We start from the raw sequence: 25,013 nt of genomic DNA on the forward strand, positions 1-25,013 counted from the left end.
ATCCAATGTCGCAGCCATAGCCAGTACAAACAGCACAACACACCCCACACACAAAGAAGGAAGGGGGGAGAAATAAAAAACACCAACCAGAACCAAACACCAGAGAGAAGGGGCAAAACTAAAAGGAACAGGCTAAAAAGGAACTAACAGGAACCAGAGGAGAAACAGAGGACGAGCCCCCAATTGTTACGACCCCGTCTAGGCTGTGAGGCCATAACACTGAAAAAGAAATGCAAACGGCTAACTTAAACACACAAAATATATGCTGAAAATGCATTGTAATAAAAACAGGAGTTGGAATAATATCATAATAGCAGAAGGAAATAGTTAAAAATAACAGTCATAGAACTGACATTTATGGTATAACTCAATAAATGTAACTGTAGACTTATATGTAATGAGTCATAATTAACTCCACCCTTACCTTATATATATATATATATATATATATATGTATATATATATATATATATATATATATATATATATATATATATATATATATATATATATATATATATATATATATGATGTGATGTGATGTGACAGTATTTCCTGTGTGACATAACACGGCATACATTTGAATTTGCATGCTAATTTCTGCTTGACGATCATTATTCATATAATACTCAGGGGTTTAACTAATTCCAGTTTAACCGTGTCATCTCCTTAAAACTTGGGATGTCATTCATGATGGCAGGGACGCAATGTGATCAAGTCAGCATAGTGTTGTCAATTTCTTATTATTTTATATCATTATGATATCAGAGGAAATTATGTATTTGTTGTTTCTGAGGGAAAAAAGTTTCATATTAAACTTTCATATTAATATAATTTACTCTGATACTTCAAGGAAGAGTATCTGATTTGTTCACAGCATTCATTTGAACTCAAATTTAAATGATTATGCTAAATTATTAGTAAAAAGTAGTGACAGTACGTGAGGGAAATGTGTGGGGAGGCTAACATGTAAATGACTACTAATCAAGACCATTTTTGTTACCTATACAAACAGACAGTAATGCTGAATTAATTTTCTAAGAAACGTTCACAGCCATGTTATCCAGCTTTAATCGTGAACTTAAGAGATCTGATGATAGCAACACTAAGTGATTCTAAGTGATTCTCTAATTGGTTTCCAAGACGCTATGTAGCTAGCTATATTATAGCTGAATATGAATGGGTATTATTACAAACAGGTACATAGCAGTTATAAATTTGAAACTGCAAATGGAATTCCAAAATTTGCTTCTCAGTTCTGACTGGTCAGTTTCCATACCAAAGGTTGTAGGCTTTCAACCTCAATATTTTTTTGTTAGTGTTTTGTTTTTGTTTTTTAAATGTATCTATTGGTCCACCACCATCCCCCTCTTTAGAGGACTATTAAGACTTAATTTATACTTATGTATTGTTCATGAGGGAAGATACATAAGCGCAAATAAAGAAACAATAAAAAAATAAAATTTATTAATAACACCAGCAGTATAGTATGTACAGTTTGTATGACAGATGTTAAACATTGTTATACAGAGATAGAATTCTGTATTAGGGAGAGTTTGGATATGGAGAAAATTGTTTTGTGGTAGTTATGTAGCTTGGTATGGAACTGGGTATGGATTTGTGTACCTGCTTTTTCAGTGTTCATTTGGAGGCATGATTACTGTAGAATATTAATTACCAAGGTCCAGATTGAGTCATATTGAGTGGATTTGCCAATGCGGAACCATGCTCTACATTTCACCTAGCATGTTTTTACACCTAATTTAGATTTTCATCATAATCAAAATTATATCACTGATGATATACTGCAGTGGTTTGATTAATGTTCCAGTCTTTAATGATGATTTGGACTGATACACAAGAACACACAAACAATATATTTAAAATAAAATATAGTTTAATAATTGTAATAATCTTAATACAAGCGCTATTCATTATGATTTAATGTATGTGCAACATTAGATGCTTTATTATTATTGTTGTTGTTATTTAATGCAACACCACAAGCAAAGAGCTATGGGTCAGCTTCATTTGGAAGAAGGCAATAAGTATGTCAACAGATTCATATTCTGTATTATCTATTATGTATGTCTACAATGACAGAAGAAGAAACAGAACAACATTAAATACAGAAAAATCCAGTTTAAATGCAAGATTACGTTGTAAGAGTTTAACTCTTATGAGATTAAGAATGTATTAAGAAATACTCCTTTGTGAATTATCATGATGTGAATGCATCAGTAGGGTAGTGGGGGAATCAGGTTCCTGTCCGGTTGACTGGTTGTGCTCTGGTGATCCTCCCAGGATGGAGTGCACGCCAAATGCATCAGGTCTGTCTTTTCCGCAGAGCGGGTTTCAAGACAAACCATCACAAATTCATGGGGTTACACCGCTGACGCACAGAAGTCCACAGGAAAGCCCGGAAACGGGAGGGGGATGCTAAGAAGTTATCTTGCCCAGTGGGAACACAGAGTTTACAAATACTTGGAAAGATCATTCTCTACCACCTGAAATGGAAGAACAGCTATAGCTGCATAATTCTTGAGACAATTCCAACATCTCACTCTGTAAAAACAATCTGATATCATTTGGGTGAATTTGGGTGAAATCTACGAGTACATATGCAATCTTTAAGAGTATAAACAAATTTCTACAATAATTTATGGTGATTTTATGGAGGGTTTTTTGTTGTTGTCTGTTTTCTTACGCTGGGATTATTCAGTGGGGAATATCTCTTCACAACTTGGCCGTCTCGGTCAATGAGGAACTGCACAAATGTCACACACAAACATCAGTCACAACATCACAGCACCTTCTAAGCCAAAAGAGCAGACAAGCAGTGAATTTAAAAACAAGGAACCAGATAGAGAGATAAAATGTAATGGTTCTAAATTTCCATAAATAAATGTGAATAGGAGCTAAGGAAGGACATACCTTAGTGAAATTCCACTTGATGCCACTGGAAGGGATGGGAAAGTATATGTGTTTTACCATATGAATCACTACTAGTAATTATGTCAGCCATCATAATGCAGTTACAGAGAGGTAGTGACAGAAAAGTGACAGAAGAATTAAAGCATTAATCCTGCTTTGTCATGTCATGGTTATTGAGCCCTTTGTGAGAAGATATCTGACTTGGCATGTCCCCTTTTGCTGAGTGGGTGCTGAGATGCCAATGTGGCATTACAGCATGTCCATGCAGTGCCATCACCTGGAAAGTGAGTCTGTCCAGTGCCTACACCAAAACCACCCCAAACCCTGCCCGCAAATCAGATCTCTCCAGTATTCAGTTCTAACAACGTTCTCTTCGTCCAACCATAACATTGTACCTGAACCAAATATTCTTGTGGAAGTGAATAGAACCAAGATTGAGACAGCTTTATATTAATTATTACGGGAAATAAATGCTTCTGCTTGTATCACTAAATGGGAATAGTGCTGACTTACTTTCCCAGAAATCCTTTGCCATTAGGCTGTTCCTTTAGCAAATTCTTTGATTTGTGCACTGGTGCCTGGTAGTTAAGGTTTTGTTGCTGTTTGCCTCTGTTGTGTTCTACATTTGTTGTGTTGTTCAAAAAGTAAAAGGTCAAAGTTCTTCAATATTCAAAGGCTTACCGAATTGTTCTGTAATGAGATCATTTAAGAAAAAAAGGTTCTAAGACATTAGGGTTAGGGTTAGAATAATCATATCACCATTTCTCTATAAGGAAGTAAAGTTTCTTTAAAATTTGTGTAATGCAATTCTGGTCATTACCTGAGCTCCCGTGTCACAGATTATTTCTACAGGATACAGGAAAAAATATGTATCTAAAAGAAAAATGATTATGTAAAAGTTCTGTCAGTTAATAGAAAAATATGTAAATTCTCTAGAACTGCTTAGAAAGATACTGTTAAATGTCTGTAATACAAGTCTGTTCTTTACCTGAACTCCAGAGATCTCCAGTGGGGGCAATCAGGCCATCTGGATCCTCCCTGTGTATTGGATGCTAGGGTTAGGGTTACAGAATATAGAAAACATGCATATTTTAGGAAGGAAATTTGAAAAAAGATTCTGTAAACATTATGACAGCATATAGAAAATAATATATAAATTCTCTAGAACTGCATAACCCATATAGGGTTAGGGTTACAGAATATAGAAATAAAAATATGTCAGTTCTCTTTAAGGACATAGAAAGATTCTGTAAAGGTTCTGACAGTGTGCAGAAAAAAATATTTTATCTACAAGGATATTAAAAGATTCAGTGTACAAGATAAAATATGTAAATTAGGTACAACTCCTTAGAAAGATTCTGTAACCAGAAAATGTGAAAAAAAAAAAAAATCATTTCTAACCCTGATCTTAATCTGTTTAATTTCTTCATTTCAACACTTCCACTTGTGGGGGTGAGACATTTTTTGAATTGCATTTTTTATATTTAGTTTTTCCAAAGAAATACGTAATTTCTCTACTAAAGGTGATTAAAAAAGAAAGAAAGAAAGATTATGTAATTATGTAATATCCCATGATGTAATACCCCGAAAATTCCCGCTTCTGAATCTGCGGCTTCACAAGTTCACGTATTTTTTCCTTGGAACCTCACACTTAAAAGTCGCAGTTTATCGCGTCTCACGACCTATTTCGTTGTGTCAAGTGTATCGTGTAGCGTGTTAGCTTTGCGTGTGTGTGAAAGTACGGTACGCTACATCCAGAAGAACGGAGCGGCTATTAGACATACCGTTTCATCAAGTTTCCGTGAAACTGCTAAAAATGTATCCAACGTTAGGAATAAATACATCGTTAGGATGGAATCGGCCAGAAGAATCATCTACGTTTACCTGTACAATTTTAAAGGGTGATGTAAATTATAACATCAATTTTTAAATGAACTTGAAGTGTTTTGGGGAGATAGGCCTTTTAGGCCTTTATTAGTTGTCCGTCCAAAATTCGCATTTTTGGACAGGCAACGAACATATTCAAAATTCGCGGTGGGGTCTAGGAACGTAACCCCCGCAAACCTTGGGGTACTACTGTAATTCCTCTACCTGTGGTAGCAGTCCCTAGTTATTGCAATTTGTCACATAAACATTACCAGAGTTCTGATGCTGAAAATGTTTAGATTTTTGCCTTTTTCCGATTCCTCAGGCATGGGCTGCTACTGTTGATGGTGGTGCTCCTTATGCTGCTGTCAACAGTAGCACTGAAGATCTTTCCAAGTGATCCCACAACTGTTCATAAGGCAATTGGGAGCAGGGTTATTCTTGGATGCCATTTTACCTGGGAAGATATGGATCACGGACCTCTGGAGATAGAATGGACACTTAAATTTGACCTTCATAAGTAAGATCCTACCATCCTTCTTTATACCTCTGATAAATTATATTCTAACTTCTATTTCCCTTGATGGACAGAGTTTACTTTAACTCTTCGGATCCAAGTCAAGCAGATACATCGGTTATCAATGAGGGGCTCAAGAGGTCAGATGCAGGGACCTACAAGTGTCAGGTGAAGATGGTTCCAGGTATTGAACACCGGAGCCAAAATCTTCATCTCATAGCGGCTCCATCGTTGCCAATCTGCACTGTTGAGGGGACAACTTATATAGGGTTAGATGTGTTTCTTAAAGTGTCAATCAAATGGAACAAGACGAGACGATTTTCTACTCCTGGAACAGTACAGATGGACAGAAAATGCACGAGAACATTCCAGCAAAAACCTTCCCAACTCCCCAGTCTAGTCACGCCTCCTCATCATGGATAGGTCAGTGACAATGTCACTCAGTCTTAGCAGCCACCTAATTGCTTGACTTGGTGAAAGGCTGGCAGTACCCAACAGCTGACAATGTTATCTGTAACAAATAAAAACACTTCAGTTGTGAGTAATGTAAATTAGCTGATGCTTCATAAGTCATGGAACATTTATATATTAGAAAAAAATATATTAAAAATGATTAATACCAGACTATTCTAAAAATATTCAAATCCAAAGTATTTGTCATAGATAGTCATCCAGTTTTTCATCATCATTTAAGTACAAGTAAAAATGTAGTGCACAGAAAAGACACGCCTTTTATTGAAATCAATGGTTTAGCATCTGTTTTTATAATATTTCCGAGCTGGCAATGAGCCACCAAATTATGCAGAAACAACGCATATAAAAATGTAAAGGCAAGTACAACAAAAATGTTTCTGAAAGGTTAGATAAGAATATAAAAGTATGTACAAGGTCAGTTTAATTATGAAAAATAATGTTATATATATATATATATATATATATATACACACGCACACACAGAGACCAGCAGCTGGATGGCAACAAGAAGGTCTACAATATCTTCCTGCTTTGCTTTCTGAAGAACTGTTTAAGTACAAAACTGTTTCAAGAACAATCAAACAAAGACATGATACAAAAGAAAGAATTCATGAAATTAAATTAAAAGTTATCTCTAGTCTTACTCTCCAACAATATAGAGCTTACAGAATTATAGGGAATTTATAAAGTCGGTGACACAGCTTGGCTAGCTAGCTTTTAGTGGTTAGAATAACACGTACAGTTAAGCACACATGCATAGTGTACAATCAAGTAAAGACTTCTCAAACATACCTTGCCATTGACTTGGATTTCTGGGGAGTGGCTTGCAGAAGGATGTTTCCATTTTGTGAGACATTCATCCTCTGTTTGACTTTGGTGCTCTGGGTGTCCATTTTGTACTTTCGTATTGTAAGGTGGTAAACGTTGCATATACGGTCTGAGGCCCTGGGAAGCGTTCTTACCCCCTAGTGGGGGCAAAACACCAAATTAAGTACACGCACCAGCATCAAGGCTTGAATTACTCCGTGTACTAATGACATCCTGGAAATACCCACCATTGCACGTCCTTCATCCTGTACCAAAATCACCAAAATAAACATGCTTTGGTAAAGATGCTGCCTCCTTTGTCAGCCACCTTGTCCCCAGCTTTCTCTCTGTAGATCTGGAGCAGGTCCAAGAGTCTGTCCACAGAGTCCTCCACCTCAAACCGTATCTATGGTTTTGTTGTACTACAGCAAACGGCAAAGCAGTCACACAAGAGACTTGAGACAAACAGAACTCTTCTGACCACATGAAATACAAATGTTTGCATTTGTAATTCAATCAAACAATGACCTATGCATGCAACATTAAGCATAGCATGCAAGGACAAAGCAGAAAACTAAACAGCAGAAAAATATATATAAAATGCAGATCTTTGCTGGCAACAGCACAAGATGCTGCGGATGAATACTGTATATTAGGACATGATCACGTACCTTTGATAAATTGAAAAGAACTTGGATTGCCAAGGTGATGATCTCCATGGAAGGAACACTGCGGTCGCAGCTCCTTATCAGGGTGAAGACGGTGCATGTGGCTCCACTGTTCACAAGGCGCTCACAACACCCTGGTGAAAGTCTGGTTGCAGTCTCTTTAATCACAATCACAACAAAGATGTTGTTTGATGCTCTCACCTTGAAACGACAGTCATGTTTGTGTATTCTGCCCATGGTTCTATTACCTGAATTCTTTAAGGCCATAAGAATGTGGGTATAATTGTGATATTCCAGAAGGTAACTCAGGGCAGTCTTGGTCTTGTGATACAGCTTGTCTTCTTTGGCTTTCCTGTTGACTTTCCTGAGGCAATGTCGGATGGAAATGACCTTGGAGGTATCATGGAATTTTCTTGAGCTATGACCTCTCCAAAGGGTCTAAAGATATCATAAATGTCATTGTTGCATGATATTACAGCTTCTTACAAAAGCATATTGTTAAATTCTGTGTTTTCCCCTGTTCTATTGAAATTCAAGCAGGACATCTCACTGTAATTTCACCATTTGGCAGGACACACTAGCTTGTTTTTGATTACTCACCATCAACTTTCTAGACTATCTATCCCCATTTCTCATCTGTCTATAACACCCTCACCTAGAACTGTATAAAGAGTTTGGCAGGCTCTCTGATCACCAGAGAATGATGCAGTGCCTCATCATGTGCTCTCTGTTGGCCAAGTGTTGTCAAAGTTTACTGTGATGTTTCCAAGGTAATTGACACAGCAACCATCTGCAATCTAACTATGTAATTTAAGGCAACCAGAGAGTCACCAAATAAATTTTAAAAAACGCAAAACAGACATCCAAGAAAGTTATTTCCCTGCCTGCGCCTTTATAATTCCATGCCGAAACTTTTCTTTCCTGCGTCTCAGAAGGAATCTTCTGGCCATGTGCTGGATAACAGTGGCAGCTTGACTGCGGCGGTGAAACCAAGCCACTCTCTGTACCTTGATGATGCTCTCTCTTTGCTCAAGGTATTGCTTTCTTTGAAGCTTCGCCCTGACCCAATGCTGGATCAACACAAACAAGGCAGAGAGGTGGGCATTTTAGATGGTATAGTAGCATGTCAGGTCTTTATGTTGGGCTTACTTGTTAGTTGTAAATAAATACAAGATCAGTAAAATAGCTTAGAATGTGATATATATATTGGTTGTGTCAGATTTGAGTCAGGTTGTCCAGTCTCAAAAGGCAGCTTCCATGCTTAAATTGAGAATAGTATACTTTTTCCTCCGAAGGCACATCCATGGCCAAACTACCAGTCCCCTGTACTACACCATCCATGAAAAGGTAAAGATTACCTGGTTAGCAGGTACATAGTCATTATTGAATAAAGCTCAGATGTTTGAACACTGCTGTTTGAGTCTATACTGCTGTGAAGACAGAGCATCGGGGCACTTGGACATGCTCATTTTCTGTTGGACATGTTCATTTCATCACACTGCCAAAGCCTTAGCATTAGAATCGCCCGAGTGTGGAAAGAGTTCTGTACCTGGATGTACAGGACGGAGGAGAATTGCCTCCGGGCTGCTGTCAGTGCCCAGTGAGCTCGCAGGGCCCTCTGGATCCTCACCGCACAGAGATGCACTGAACCGCCGACGCACCACAAGCGTGTGCAGCTTCCTATGCCTGGAGACAGGGGTGATGAGAGTAATGCAAAGTTAGAGCTGAAAGGGCATTTTCAGCCATTGAATCTTATGCAGTCCAGTTGCACTTGTGATTGCACTGAAGGAGTGTAATATAAATGTTCAGGTTGTATAAAACAGTGGAGGTCAGGGAGTCTGTTACCTAAACAAACAAAGCTCAATTGAGGACAGGCTCAAGGACTGCTGGGGTCATTAGTGTTAAAGATGACATGCCATGGCTTTGACTTCAATCATGTTCAATCATGTTTACGTGACTGACAATATGAATGGTCACCACCCTCTTTTTAGAAGCTTGTTCTCCCTAGAATGTTGGTCAAAAACAGGCTGCAGTGGCAATATCAAGCACAGCCTGGCAATAGCCAACAGATGCGCTGCCCATCATCAATGCAAAACTGTTAGAGTAAAGGAGCAACTACAAAAACAGGTAGAAACGCACGTTTCAGATTTAGACGTTTAACCTGGCTAGAGATGTCTCAGAAACAGTATAAAATATTTATTAAATTGTTCTACAAACATATGATGTTGACCAGTTGGGAAGTGATGCTTGCCAACAGTGATTTCACAACAAAGGTTCTCTTTTCCAATGTATGTAATGGTCATAGATACAGAAAATTGACTGCGGAGTACTTATGCGTTGCCTTGCGAGCTGGCCACGGCAGAAGGCCTGCAGAGTGACGGCGTCAGTAACCCACCTCCTCTGACACTCCTGCTTCACTCTGGCCAGCAGGAATGCTCGTAATCTCTCCTGGAGAATGCCCACTGCCCACCACTGTCCTCGGAATGCACGTCTGTGCTTGTGCATTTGTAAAGCAGCCTGAATGACGGTGGCAACGTTGTGCATCGCTGTTATATTCTGACGTATGCAGTGCCATCTGAAAGCTGCCTGAATGAGAATAGCACGCCTAAGCCTCACATATTCCTCATGGTCATTCGTCGCCTGAATATATAACCTGTAATGTTTCTGTATGATAACGGCAGACAGCCTCATGACCTGGAACTTGGTCCATGCCTTCTGAAAGCAACCTGAATCAGAGTAACTGCTTGCTGCTGAAGAGCAATTTCTCTCCTGACCTTCTGACCTCTGTAGCAGGCTTGTAGGAGAACCGCAGCATGGCACAGTCTCAGGAAGTGCTCCCTCTGCTGGCGGGCATAAAGTGTGGCACAGTGTTTTTGCTGAATGGCAACAGCAGTATATTTCATGCATAAATACTACATCTGGGCACAGTGGGCCCAGAACAGTGGCAGCCTGATGCTTTTGGCTCAAAGAGTGGCTGGCTTTCATACCACGGAACGCTGCTTGTAAAAGCACAGCAGACCGCTGCATCCCCTGTAAGTACAACTTGGCCTTCCTCATCAGTGTGTCTGCTCAGTGCTGAATAGTCCTGGCTGCCCACAGTAGCCTCTGTTAGTCTTGTTTGTTGATTTGCTTCCTGATGTGGGACGGAATGATTACTGCAACCTTCCTTTGTTGTTCACAGAGAAGACATTATGAATGAAGAGAAATTCAGCCACAGAACAGGGCAGTGGAAGGGAGCTCAGCGATACAAGCTACCAGATGGAGCCATCTGAAAATTACTCCTCTCATCCTCAAGAAGCACCTTGAAATCCACTGATGGTGACTCATTAGCTAAGACATTAGCTAAGAATTGTTACATTTTTAAAAGGCAGTGCAACTTCCTACCATAATCTACTCACATAAAACATACATATAATCAGTATACATGTCCTCCTAATGCAGGTCATAAATAATGGGGAGAAATGTTACCATTTTGCTCCATTGCAAAGGAGCAGTCTGAGTCACTGGAGATGTTTAGTTTCACTTTGCCCTGATAGCCACACTTGATGGTCTGGGTGGTTTCCTGGTGAATGTCCTCAGCCGGCAGGCGGCTTGGATGGTAGTGATGAATCAGACAGCAAAGAATTCTGCCACCCGAGAAAGCAACTGTGACATTTTCAGCTTAGAGAGGAATCAAAGACACAGGCTCCATTAACCTCGATTCCAGCCACAATAAACTGTAGTAAATCAATGAAACATTATTGGTGCTTGAGGGGGAAAAGAAAAATCACCCCCAAAATAAACATACACACACAAACAACCACCACCCACCTTTAAACTGTAAAATTCACAGACAGAGTTGACCCAGTCCAGGAGCAGATGTATTTTCTCTCTGGGATGTTGAAATGTTGGCATTTCTTTTGTGCAACTCACAACACATTTATCAGCCCTCAAACAACACCAACATCTGTTTTGTTTTCCATGTTTTCCCGAGGACGCAGATTTCCTCTTTGAGTTGTTCCACATCAAGCTAAATGATGTCAACCTAAATGATGAATTATTGCTATTTGATCCATATAAAAAGAAAGAAGCCTGCCTGCTTATTTAAATCACTGCAGTGCAGGGTGCAGTCTGTTACTGTGGCAGTCAAATGGACGGTCACCCATGTCAACAGAAATAAATGTTTACAAGATAATTACGGTATGTACAGAGCAGAGTTCATCATGGTAGTTAATATCATCAGCATTACAATTTGGAACTATTAATATTAATATTAATTAATATTAAAATTAATAGTTAATAGTAAAATTTATGTTCAAACTATTAATATTAATATTTTAAAAAGTACAATTTTAAATTATTCCACAATAATTAAATACAAGCAATAACATGACTTATCTCTCCATGAGGCTTAGATGTGAAACCTTATAGCTGAATTATATTAGCAATATTGTATATTATGACAATTCTAATCAATTTTTTAAATGAAATTATCATCCAAGTTTAGAATACAGTATATAAATGCTGAATCGATGTAAATCTAATGGGTAATGACCAAATCAATTTTACACTGTTGTGAATTTATAAACAAAATCAGAGCACACAAAGGATGTAAATCAGAATAAGACAAAATACTTGAAAGTTAAAAACGATTTTCCACAGTAGATTAAGGGTCTTCTCGCTGAGTCCATCTACTATGTCTCTGGCATCGGTGACTGTCCCTAAAATGATTCCAACATTTTATGGCTCATCTAAAACCTCCCACAGAAGGGAACACTGATGCATGTGTACAGGGCACATGGATGATGATCTTGAGTGTTCTAGTATCGTGCTCATCAGACAGGCCATTCCCCTAACCGCCATCAACATGTATACGAAACCAAAGCACTCAATCCCATGTCCCTTCCACTAAAGGTCAAGTGGACCTTCTGACCTAGAATTAAGGCAAATCTCTTGTATCATAGCAAAGAACAACCTAGGATCAAATAAACATATACTGAAGACAAACATTGAAGCGCCTTTTAAAGCTACGCTAAGCGAACGCCGCATCTCAGGTCAACGGCGAGCTTCTGCACGGCGAAGCTGAACTCAGCCAGGGGCGTCTGGCTGTGGGACACAGCGAGACCTAGAAGAGCAAGGTGGAGTGGGAGATTGCCCTCACCACTGAGAAAGTCCCGCGAGAACGCCAGCAGGATATCTTTACTCGTCTGAGGGACCACCATGAAACGATGGAAATCAAAATCAATTCCATGTTAAATTGTGATAGAAATGTAAGAATGAGACGAAACAGATTTAGCACAAACACTAAATCTGACTATAAATACAAGAATGGGAAACAGAGATACAATTAACAACAAACTGTTATGTTCACATGTTTTATTTGGGTGTGAGTCTGTAAAACAATGTGGAATAAGAGCAAAAAATATTTGGCCTTTGGAAGGTTAGTGACTGATAATCACATATACCCTATTTCAAAGTCTCTTCTACCTTTGGCATAATATAGTTTAGCATTTATTTGTTGCATTGTGATCAGTTAAATCAGAATAGCGCCACTGCAAGGATATCAGAGGAAATGCTCTATTGCTCTCATGCTTATGGTTGAATTAACATTTAATCATTTCGACTTTTTTAGTTTACGTTTTCTTCCACGTAATAAAACACCAGTTAGCCATCTAATGCTATCTCTGAAACTAATAAGAGGCATGTCAAATCCTTGATAGGTTCATCCATGTAACCAGTCTTGTTTGAACGTTCTATATAAATTTGACAGAATGTGTATCCGTATGTTTGAGTTAAGCCCATCATACACAGGATAACGGGGAAATGAAAAAGCTACCGCAGGCAATGTCTGAGATTGAACGCCTTATTTTTAATCGGTCTTTTAGGTTTTCCACAGAAAAGTTATGAAAGAATAATTCTTCACATACAAAATATATGAGGTAGCCTAATACATAGCACCGGCGCAATTTTATGCTTGTTTATGAGTAGGCCTACATTTTGGAAACTGCCGTTTCAAATTGTATTACTGAATGTTTACAGAATCTTTCTATGGAACTGCAGGGAATTTACTTTTTTTTTCTATACATTGATAGAACTTGTACAGAATCTTTCTGTCCTTATAGAGAACATACATATTTTTAGTATAGACTGTAAGAAATTTCACATTTCCTCATAGAGAATACACATATGTTTCTATACTGTGTAACTCTGAGCCTATTCTTTATATGAGGGGAAGCTCGAGGGACTTTTACAGACTTTTTCAACGTTCTTACAGAGAATATAAATAGTTTTCCTATACACTCATATAACACTCAAAGGTTTGGGAATTGAATTAGATGCTTCCCTTTGGAATTTTTTTGAGTCTTCCAAGCTGAGCACAAATTCCTGTATTTTCAGTTTTCAAAGAGCTAAATTAGCACGTGTGGCTTTAGGTAGTGAGCATACCCCATTTCTCCTTGTGCATGGTCTGCTGGTGAACTGTGATTTCTTCGTCCAGTGATTTGAGCTCCATGGACAATGTGGAAAGGACAAGTTTGGAGGCTGCTTGGTTGAGACGGACACCTCTACTGGTGTCGTATTCTCGTATGTGCCGAATTATAGTTTTTGTGTGCTAAATATACAGTGCTTCTGAGTGGTTGCCGCTTTGTCCTCTTGCATCTGCAACCACAAACAGGACATACTAAGCTGCCAAATAATAACTGAAGGATTTACAACTTAAGTCTTTCCACATTTCCTATGAAGGAGAGGTCTCTGCCAATTTCTTTTGTTTTGTTTCACATGAAGTTTAAAAAATGTAATGACATGACTTCATGATTGAGCTACGTTTTCTATTTTTTTCCTTTCAGGTCGGCTCCCATCATAGAAACTCTGGAACTTCATGAGCACGGTGCCTGCAAATATAAAAGAGCAATAATATAAGTGTTAGAAGTAAAATTAGACTGAATCTTGATTGTGTTCAATAGGTCAACCATACTGATTGCTGAATGTTTCTTTAACAAGATGCCCAAGTCATTCGACTTGAGGTGTACTTAAATATTTGATTTTTTCTTGTCTGGATCATGGATCTCTCTCACTAGTTTTTTTTCTTCTAGGTTTCTCTGAAGGTTGTTTGAAGTAGACAGATGTTTTCATCTCACTGGATGAGTCTGGTGAGAATGATGCACATCCTTCTTTACATAGTTTTTATCATTTAAGGGTTAGGCTTCTCCACAGGGGGCTTGGAGGGGGCAGATGTTTCTCCATCAGTGGAAAGGGTCTGGAGTGTAAGCACATAACTCTTCCTTGATTGACCGCTTGGCTCCATTTTCTGTCGCTACACATCTGGCACTATAAAAAAGATATGGTAGGTGCTGTAAAAGTTATGACCATATATAAAAAAAAAAAAGTAAATTCTCTACAGGACCTGAAAAATCTTTATACATTTTATGTAATCCATGTCTGCCCTCTGTTTTTCCCTGGTTCTGTTTGGCTGTTCATTTTTGGTTCTTTGTGTGCCCCCTTGCTCTTGTGCCAGTGTTTGTTTGGTTCTGACTGGTGTTTTTTTCTTTGTGGGTTTGGTATGTTTGTACTGTTTGTACTGGCTATTGTGTGCTATGGCTGCCACATTTCATTTGTCTGCTTTTTCTATTTGTTCTTCTGTTGATGAACAGCAGATCTTTCACTGGTGGCTGCTTTATATAAGTTGCTTGTGCCTCACTCTGCTAAGGCGGTTAGCTTCAGTGAAAATGTGGCAGTAATGAAGCAGTTCTGCCTTTTCTCCTCTCATTTGACCTTTCCAGCTCTAGCAGGAGACTCATTGTTCAAGGATGGACAGTGTTTAGATGCACATGAGGTTTAAGCTGAGTGCATTGTGATTTCCATTAATTGAGACAGTGATTCTAAGATATGGTTTCTACACTAATATAAAGAACAATGTAGTCAGTTTGGCATATTCAGCACGCCATGATTTGCACGTTAGTCTTTAGTAAGACGTAAGGCAGATATCTCCAAAAATATTGTGCTAGTTCCTTTTAGTCCTTTCATGAAAATAGTTTCTATTATTGTTAGAAATTGGGCAATGGCTGTCAGTGAGTTTTTGTCTTCTCTCCCAGAGGAGCCTCCCACTAGTGGGGAGTCAGGAATCGGTGAATGTAATGCTCCTCCATCGCCTCCCCTGCAAATGTCCACTGACACCAAGGAAATGAACGTTATCTCAGGTTGTGCTGACTCCTGGCACTAGCCGAGGACAGGGATACACCCCCCCACCCCCCCCACCCCCCACACCAAGGGCACCACCTCGTTTAGACGCTTCGGTGCATCCAACAAACCCGGCAACCTGTTCCTATAGGCGGCGGGGCAAGGCAGCTCAGGCCTGGTCAGGAAGGGTGAAGAGGCTGAGGCTGATCACACGAACAAGGTTGAGTTTGCCGTGCTGGACGAGCTGGAGTATTTCAGCGAGAACTTTCTGGAAGCGGAAGACAGGGAGACGAGCGAGTTCATGCCTGAGATGATTGTTCAACAGGAGCAGGTGAACAAGGAGGACCTCAGTTACTTTTATGAGGTGTGTGGGATGTTTCTGTTATTGTCTGCTGAGCAGTTAATTGGCACAAAATTGATTTTGATAGCACTGTAAAAATGCTTCAGTTCAATACTACACTGTAGTGTGATTTGCTGATGATGGCTCTTTGATGGCTTGTCACTAACATATGCAAACATCATTCAAAAACATTGCACAGTAATCCAACATTGCATGATTTCAGTGGGGGATTTGCTACTATGTCAGGGTCATTTAGTCCCAAATACATACCTTGAATCCATTTCCTGGTACAATCTATGATTAAATCTGTGCAAAAATAAAGGAGTTGACTTCCACGTTTAAGAATTATGGTGCTGCTTGAAATTTTATTGTGTAACTAATGAGATATTGGGGCCATTTCCCAGAGAAATTTTAAACCTAAGTCTAATTTCTAAAGGTGAGTTACTTTTGGCTCTGCAGTTTAGTCCAGGACTAGGTTTATTCTATGTGAGTGAAACTGACGCACAATGTGAATCCATTTATTAACTACTGAAAGTGATATTTTGATTGACATTTGTATCATCCAGTCATGTGGCATCACATGATCAGTAAATGGTCGTGTATGGTTTGGGTCTTTTGTGTAGGTCGTGGGCCTCTTCCTGACAGGTGGATCGTGACATTCCACAACTCGGGCATCCCAGTCCACCTCCCTCGGGAGATGAGGGAGGTTACCTGGTCTAGACCTTACTTCCTTGGAACTGAAAGCATCAGAGTATACAGAGTGTTTGGGTCATTCTCACAAAGACCTTCACTTCGCAGCTCTCTGTCACAAAAGCAGGAGCAGGAAAATGGCGACGCGGTAGCACGCCGCGGCCACTCCAGGTCCGATAATGGCGCTATTGTGCTACTATCTGTCGTCTATACTACTTTTTTCCAGCAACTTAAACCACACATACATAGAAACAACAAAGCTCCCTGTATACCACCGCCATAGCCTGCTACACTTAAGACACCATGCACAAACCTACCTGGACGACGGCGTGCTTCAGACGCTCTGTGAGCTCGGGTTGCTATGCGTACCAGGCCTGCAGACCACGGCGTCGCCTAAGTCCGGATACCGAAGGGGAGACACCGCAAGCGGTGTGCAAGGAAGCAGAAGCGGGGGATTGCGAGCTGGGGTCCGTGCTTGGCTAAAAGCTAATCCTAGTCAAACCTCACACAAATAAACTATGCACTCCTGTTGCAGTCTTGCACATTATCCTACTATCCTACTGTACTAAACCAGCACTGTACTCTGAACTGTTCTGGCTGCTACCAGTGACTGCTATGTTCAGTGCCATAACTTTCAGTTCAGGGTTTGTTTATTCGTATTTTTTCATTTTCTCCTGTATTTTTCTGTAAAGGAATTTGTAAACCTTCTATAGTGTGTCATTGAAATCCAGTGGCTGGACCAGAAGCAGCACAGGACTTTGGATCCTTGGCACTTGCTCTTCTGTTCCCTGCCCAGCACATTTGCAACAGGTGTTCGGTCATGCCAAAGGCTCAGTTCAGGTTCAGGTGTGCGGGGAGCTGGAATAGGGGAGAAATGTGCACTGTCCATCTAGGCTCTGGTGAGCATGCACTGTGATCTGAACAGGGCTGTTTCTGGCATATTCTGATCCAGCACTGACTGCATTAGCACAGCACCACGTTCGCTTAGTTAATACCCACTTATTTAACACTGATTTATTTAATACACAGTAAATCTGGCTTAAAACTGTAGTGCAGGACAGGAGATCTAGTATCAGATGCCTGAATTTATCTCTTGAAGCACATTAGCCACTAGATTCGCCTGTCTCAAGATTTGCATGTTTGTCACTGCGTTTCCCTTTTCTCTGCTCTAGGTCAGATGATGAGACAGATGTTCTCTCCATTCAGGCAGATCATGGAGATCAGTGTTTTCCCGGATAAAAGCTATTCCTTCGTGAGGCATTGTAACGTGGAGCGAATGTGAGGCGGACGCATACGCCGAGAACAGCGAGATTTATTAAGGGAAAATCAATAATCAGAGTCGTGAAAACGGTGCAGGGTCAGTGAGCCAACACGTAGAGTCCAGGAATACATCTTAAACAAACAAATAAAAGCACACGATGAGAAAAAGGGAGCAGGTTATAACAATGATACAAGTAACGATAAGAGCTGACACTAGATATAAAAAAAAAAACAGGCAAAGAAAACAGTAGGCTGAATCGGAAACAGAGGCTAGGCTTTAGCCAATGACCAGCAAGCACACAGGCAACAAGCCAGCTTTTACTTACACAGGGTAATGAGGACTAATAATGCACAGGTGATGCAAATGAGGTGAAAACCAAAACAAGAACTACAGAAAATGAACCAATGAGACACGGAAACCATGACAATAGGATGCTAGGGAGTAGCCAATCATGACAGATGTGTTGTATCGAGAGACGTGTAAGATAAAGTTAGGACAGGTGCGCTGAAAGTAGCTTGCTACCTAATAGGTGTAACTTGCCATCATATGTACTGTAATTACCATTTCTATTGCAACATACTGTGATTACGATATGCCTGTTCCTATATTAAACTATGCTGGTGTCATTGTGATGTGGCTAAAGATTGATCAGAGATGTTTTGACCAAAACAGGTTTGACTCCCATGAGGTACCGGCTCATGCCATCATGTCTGTGAATAGCAAGTGTATCAATGGCTACATGGTAAAGTGCTACCGGGGCAAAGAAACCGCCAACATGAGCTCCATGCAGCAGATGCCCATACCTCAGATACTAACCATGGCCCCCTAAAGGCATAACCTCAGCACGCTACCCAACCCCCCAAAACACACAAACAAACAGGCACAAGCTCCATCGAATTTCTGAGCAAAACTCTCAGAAATAACCAATAACTACATGTCCTTTCTTTCAGCTTGTACAGTATTTCAGTTGTCAGTTCAGGTGTACAGTCCTAGCCAAAGGTTTTGAGACTGACACAAATTTTGGTTTTCACAAAGTCTGCTGTTTGTTTGTGTTTTTTTTAGATCCTTTTGTTAGATGTTTATATGGTATAGTGAAGTACAATTATAAGCATTTCCTAAGTTTTTATTTATTTTTACTTTTTATTGACAAATACATCCAGTTTAAGCAAAACCCTTTTTTTAAGACTTCTGCAATTTTTCTTGGCATGCTGGATATCAGCTTCTGGACAGAATCTTGACTGATGGCAAACCATTCTTGCCTAATCAGGGTTTGGAGTTGATCACAGGTTCTGTCCACCCTCTTTTTGAGGACTGACCACAGGTTCTCAATGGGACTGAGATCTGGGAAGTTTCCTGGTCATGGACCCAAAATTTCAATATTTTGTTCACCAAGCCACTTTGGTTATCACTTTTGCCACTTGTGACATGGTGCTTCGTCATGCTTGAAAAGGCATTGTTCATTACCAAATTGCTCCTGGACCGTTGGGAGGAGTTGCTCTTGGAGGATGTTTTGATACCATTCCTTATTCATGGCAGTGTTCTTAGCCAAACTTTTGAGCAAACACTCCCTTGGATGAGAAGCAACCCACACACATGAATGGTCTCAGGTACTGGCGCTTGCATGACTTTTTTGGACACCTTGAAGCCTTCTGTACTGCAATTACCCTCTCTCCTTGAAGTTCTTGATGAGTCGATAAATGGTTGAATTTAGGTGCTATCTTACAAGCAGCAATGTCCTTGCCTGTGAAGCCATTTTGATACAATATAATGTTGACTGCATATGTTTCCTTGGAGGTAACCATGGTTATTTAGGGTTTTCCTTCCATGCAAGCTGGAAGAGTAAAAGTTTAGTGCCATTTTACATTCTATTTTTAGTTTCTTGTTTTAAATTGCAAATGTGATCACTGTAACAAAGTACTAATTCCCCCCCCCCCCCTAATTTTGTCATTCTTAAGTGTATTCTTAAGCAACAATGTTATATTTACCACAATCTCCGGTGGCAAGCCATACATGGTTCCTCCTACTACTAATTCAGAAGCACTTTGCTTGCACAGCTGATGAAGGACATCTGTCCAAAACATCCTGTACCTCAGTACCTCGGAGAGTATTATAATTACTGGGGCTAATAGGAAAAGCTATTGCTGGCTTATATTTTCTGATAATATTGAGATTAAACAATGGCCTCACTCATTTACATTTACATTTCTAGAATTTAGCATATGTTCTTAGTTGTGTCCTCCAAATGTATCCCTAGCTGGCACAAACAGGAGTCCAAAATCGCCTTGAAACTATGACACTGGCTGAAGCTGTGGCTCAGATGTGCACGAGTGTAAAGGATTCTATCAGTGCAAAGAAGAATGAATTTATTGCACTTTTCACCCATTTAAATCAACAGACCATCTGCTTGCACTACCAATGAACACATTAGTGTTGGCAATGGCATTGGTAAAAGAAGGCCAGGAAAAACATCAATTACAAATGTCAAAGAAAAAGATAGAAACAATGTTAAAAAAAAAAAAGATGTCATAATGATGTCCCATGTCATAATGTCACAAATGAAGGGCATCCCACGCACACTACCATTCCAGATCAGTCTGTGGAAAGACATTGAAGAGGATGGGTCTAACAATGAAACTTTTCAGGTGGTGTTGTGCTAGAGGCATTGAAGATGATTTTGAAGACTATTACAAAGACACAGAAGAGGTGGAATCCAGGAGAGACCTAATTAATGGACGAGCTGAAGGAGCTGAGGGTACTGAAGCAGAGGAGCCCGAGACACGAGCAGCAGGAGGAGCCAGAGCTCCTACAGCAGCACAGCCAGCTAGAGCAGCTCTGCTCACAGCAACATTGACAGGTCACACACACACACACACACACACACACACACACACTCAAAAGCTGAATATATCTGAGCTAGAGAAAATGGTTGGTGTCAGTACTCAGTATAGCTGAAGATATCTGAGCTGGAGAGGACCATGACATTCGTCATATATATATTAGTTAGATACATGAGTTTGTAGCACTCAATCTGGTAAAACTATGCACTCTGTATGTATACTATATACTCTGTATGTATACTATGCACTCTGTATGTATACTATATACTCTGTATGTATACTATGCACTCTGTAGGTATACTATATACTCTGTATGTATACTATGCACTCTGTATGTATACTATATACTCTGTATGTATACTATGCACTCTGTAGGTATACTATATACTCTGTATGTATACTATGCACTCTGTATGTATACTATATACTCTGTATGTATACTATATACTCTGTATGTATACTATGCACTCTGTATGTATACTATATGCTCTGTATGTATACTATATACTCTGTATGTATACTATGCACTCTGTATGTATACTATATACTCTGTATGTATACTATGCACTCTGTATGTATAATATATACTCTGTATGTATACTATGCACTCTGTATGTATACTATATACTCTGTATGTATACTATATACTCTGTATGTATACTATGCACTCTGTATGTATACTATATACTCTGTATGTATACTATATACTCTGTATGTATACTATGTACTCTGTGTGTAGTACCTGGTTTAACAGTATACACTCTGTATGTATTAAGTTGCAGTCAGCTCATAATCAAACTTACAAATGTATATATCATCCTACTTAGTGTGTCTGCAGATGTGAAGAAATTAAACAGTACACAGTAAACACAAACATAACCACATTAAACACAGTCATTACCACATTAAACCCAAACCATAAATATATCTTTCAAACTACATAAAATGCCTTTTGCTGTAGGCCATGTTTCCGCAGACACTCACATTTGATGAAAATGTTATTTATTACCTTGTCTGTGGTTTTGAAATCTCATCATCACCATACAAAATGTGTTTTTTTCTTATTGGCATTCTTCATTCTTTTAATACTCTTAGTTGGAGGACATCCAGAATGTGTGTGTATGTGTGTGTGTTAGAGAGAGTGAGGGAGTGGGATAGATAGATAGATAGATAGATAGATAGATAGATAGATAGATAGATAGATAGATAGATAGATAGATAGATAGATAGATAGATAGATAGATAGATAGATAGATAGATAGATAGATACTTGCCTTCAACTACAATGCAGGGTTTCCATATATATATATATATATATATATATATATATAGGTGGCGCTGTTGTTGATTGCCACTGTCAGCCTTGGCATGCTCACTGGGGGTTTGGACTTGAACAGTTGTAAAGCTCCTTTGTGACATCTGTTGTCAAGAGAGCTATATAAATCAATTTTGATTGATTGATATTCTACTGTTCTGTTCTATTCTATTCTATTCAGTTCTATTTCACTTATGTTCTAATTACAAATGTCTATAGTAGATGTTTAATTACTGCAGATCTCTACACTGACTGACTGTCTCTTAAATCGGGCTGCACCTTGTTAGGCGCCCAGGACGGCGTCCACACTGTCTGGTGCCACCCTCGCTTCCTGAGGGGAGGCTTGTTCCAGAGGGGCAGCTATGATGCCTCCATCTCAACAGACAGCGAGGCCTCCATACAGGAGATGAAGGTTATTTGTGTACATCATTTATTACTTACTTGATCACGTACTGCTTTTGCATATATGCATATGTCTGTGAATGCATCTGTATGTTTTGTTTTTTTTGCTGAGTCATGCTTTGAGTTCCTTTGGTTCGCCACTAATGCACATGTTCCCAGAAGTGTGTTTGTGTGTGCATGTATATGTGTGTGTGTGTGTGTGTGTGTGTGTGTGTGTGTGTGTGCACATGTTTGTACAAACACATAAAAATGACTAAGGCAAACACCCTTTGCTTGGTGATCTTCCAGGATTCACTGGCAGAGGCTAAGGAGATGTATCAGCTGGCTATGGTGTCCAATGCCCAGCTGGAAAATGAGAAGACCGTGTTGATGTACCAGGTGGACACGCTGCGGGAGACACTTCTGGAGCTGGAGGAGCAGCTGTCTGAGACACAGAGGGAGTGTGAGGAGAACACAAAGGTGAGCGAGAAGAAGAAGCCCAGGGTGTTGTGAGTTGGGCGTGGTTCTGTGGGAAACACAGAGTGGTCTAGACCAGGTTTTCTGTGGGTGGTCGTGGCTCTATGAGAAACACAGAGTGGTCTAGACCAGGTTTTCTCTGGGTGGTCGTGGCTCTATGAGAAACACAGAGTGGTCTAGACCAGGTGCTCTGTGGGTGGTCGTGGCTCGATGAGAAACACAGAGGGTTCTAGACCAGGTTTTCTGTGGGTGGTCGTGGCTCTGTGAGAAAGACAGGGGTCTAGGCCAGGTGTTCTGGCGTGGGCATGCTGCTTTTAACACACCCATAAGAGGCTTGACTGTTAGCAAGTGAGCACGGTTAGAGAAAGCCAAGTGTAAATTGTTGTAAATCAATATTTTCATATACTGCTTGACCAAAATAATAATTAAATAACTAAAAGACACCACATTAAATTTCCTCACTGAGTATGAAATGGTGGTGTTCCTTTGGCCGAGGCCAACGGCCAGAGTTAAGACACTGTGAGAACTTTAACCCTCATGTTTGAAACTGTTCCACCCCATGTCTGTGTGCTAGGAGTATGAGCGAGAACACCACGCACATACTGTCCTTCAGTTACAGTTCAGTGAGCTGAAGAAGACGTTGAGATACTGAAGGTAAGGGTTTCCTGTTACCATTACGAACCGCAGGAACCACACTCAGCCACGCACCGCCACGCCTACTTGCAAACACCCCTCATCTGATTCACCAGAGTTCGAGCAAGCACCTGATCCTCATTCTCCTCATTACTGCCCCCTTTATAAGTTTCCCTACCCCACATTCACACTGTGAAATATTGCTACTCTATGGTGCATACCGAGTGCTCTAGAATTTTCTTTGTCTTCGTGGTTTCTGACTTCTGCCAGTTTTTTTTTTAGAGCTCCTCTCCCGCCTGACCCCTGGACACTCCTCACCCCCAGACTCTGCCCCGTGTTATCGACCTTTGAACAACCTGACCTTGAATACCTGCCTGACCCCCACTGATTTGTTTGGTTTCACTATTAAAACCTCTTGCATTTAGATCCTCTTCCTCATGTGTGTGTGTGTTCAATCGTTACCATTTCCAAGCCCTGACCAGCCACTGTCTGGCCAGCTTGAGCTGGAGTTCTCTACGTCGTTTGGTTTAACTGTAAAGTTGCCGACCACTGATTCCGGGCATTTTAAAATGTCCTTCTGCTTAAAGAAATAAAGGCTTTTCTTTATCTTCCTCGAGCTTGAATAGGCCAGCACTGCCATCCAGTTCCACCTAACATATGAAATGTGACACTTGGTGTCACCCACACCTGTGGAGGAACATACTGTCCTTCTTATCCCCACCCAGCTGTTCCTACTCTGTTCACTCGTCTGCTCTCTCTGCTCTGATCTGACTCGCCTGGTGTTCTTCCAGCTCCGTGTCCTGTGGTACTATCACTGAGTTTCAGATCAGTGCTCAAGCAACTTGTCTCAGTTTACCTCATGCAGGTTGCAAATGACATCCATATAGACTGTACAAAGCATACGGACTGTAGCCGAACAGAAACTGTTCAAGGAGGTGTGAGTGATAGACAAAGTCAAGGCGATGTATTGAGCAACAAGTCAAGGAGTGCAAATGAGTGGAAAAGTGGTGGACCTTGCCGAGCAACCTCTCACACAGGAGGAGGGAGGAGCTTTAGAACCTCTCACACGGGAGGAGGGAGGAGCTTTAGAACCTCTCGTACAGGAGGAGGGAGGAGCTTTAGGACCTCTCGTACAGGAGGAGGGAGGAGCTTTAGAACCTCTTGTACAGGAGGAGGGAGGAACCTTAGAACCTTTGGTACAGGAGGAGGGAGGAGCTTTAGAACCTCTCGTACAGGAGGAGGGAGGAACCTTAGAACCTTTGGTACAGGAGGAGGGAGGAGCTTTAGAGGATATGAAAGTCCCAGATAACCAAACTGAAAAGACCACATGACATTTCAATGAAAATATAAAAGAGGCACTTTGAGCACAGCAAAACGGCTCCGAGCCTATTCAGTCTTAGCTGCTGGAGTCTGCATTCATTCCTCAGAAAAGCAAGGTGATGAAGGTACTGTTAAGGAAATTAATAGACCAGGGCTCAACAGAAAAGATCAGGAGCTCATAAAACCCCTGATGGAGCTGAGGTGGCGATGACCAGCACCAGTTGACTGTGTGCGACGGAGCCTGCACGTGAGGTGCTCAGCAGGTCACTGCAGGAGGAGGAGCAGGGAGTTGCTTTATTTCTAGATAGCTGCTAAGAAGCTGGAGCTCTGGACTTTGAG

At 40.4% G+C, this 25,013-nt stretch overlaps 1 protein-coding gene, 2 long non-coding RNA genes and 1 pseudogene across 4 annotated transcripts; 1 reads left to right on the forward strand and 3 right to left on the reverse strand.

The window, feature by feature from the left end:
• Nucleotides 1-1,879: 1,879 nt before the first annotated feature.
• LOC145653886 (uncharacterized) lies at nt 1,880-4,007 on the reverse strand. Of its 2 annotated transcripts, XR_014120127.1 has the most exons (5): nt 3,923-4,007; nt 3,755-3,807; nt 2,935-2,959; nt 2,708-2,767; nt 1,880-2,507 (listed from the first exon to the last, which is right to left on the reverse strand). It is a non-coding gene; the product is annotated as an uncharacterized LOC145653886 (long non-coding RNA). The 2 variants fall into 2 exon arrangements; XR_014120126.1 differs by lacking the exons at nt 3,755-3,807; nt 3,923-4,007 and adding an exon at nt 3,448-3,492.
• Nucleotides 4,008-6,443: 2,436 nt separating this feature from the next.
• LOC145653876 (abnormal spindle-like microcephaly-associated protein homolog) lies at nt 6,444-7,700 on the reverse strand (annotated as a pseudogene).
• A 556-nt stretch (nt 7,701-8,256) lies between these two features.
• Nucleotides 8,257-11,289, reverse strand: LOC145653893 (uncharacterized). Its single transcript, XR_014120134.1, has 4 exons — nt 11,077-11,289; nt 10,735-10,926; nt 8,816-8,952; nt 8,257-8,336 (listed from the first exon to the last, which is right to left on the reverse strand). It is a non-coding gene; the product is annotated as an uncharacterized LOC145653893 (long non-coding RNA).
• Nucleotides 11,290-20,339: 9,050 nt separating this feature from the next.
• Nucleotides 20,340-23,765, forward strand: LOC118240923 (leucine-rich repeat flightless-interacting protein 1-like). Its single transcript, XM_035523471.2, has 5 exons — nt 20,340-20,565; nt 22,151-22,275; nt 22,554-22,724; nt 23,296-23,375; nt 23,637-23,765. The coding sequence occupies exons 1-4, from the start codon at nt 20,340-20,342 to the stop codon at nt 23,371-23,373; spliced, it is 600 nt and encodes a 199-aa protein (XP_035379364.2). The 3' UTR covers nt 23,374-23,375; nt 23,637-23,765.
• Nucleotides 23,766-25,013: the final 1,248 nt, after the last annotated feature.

This window comes from Electrophorus electricus, chromosome 26 (assembly GCF_041902795.1).
Source record: "Electrophorus electricus isolate QZ-2024a chromosome 26, ASM4190279v1, whole genome shotgun sequence".
Classification (NCBI taxonomy): domain Eukaryota; kingdom Metazoa; phylum Chordata; class Actinopteri; order Gymnotiformes; family Gymnotidae; genus Electrophorus; species Electrophorus electricus.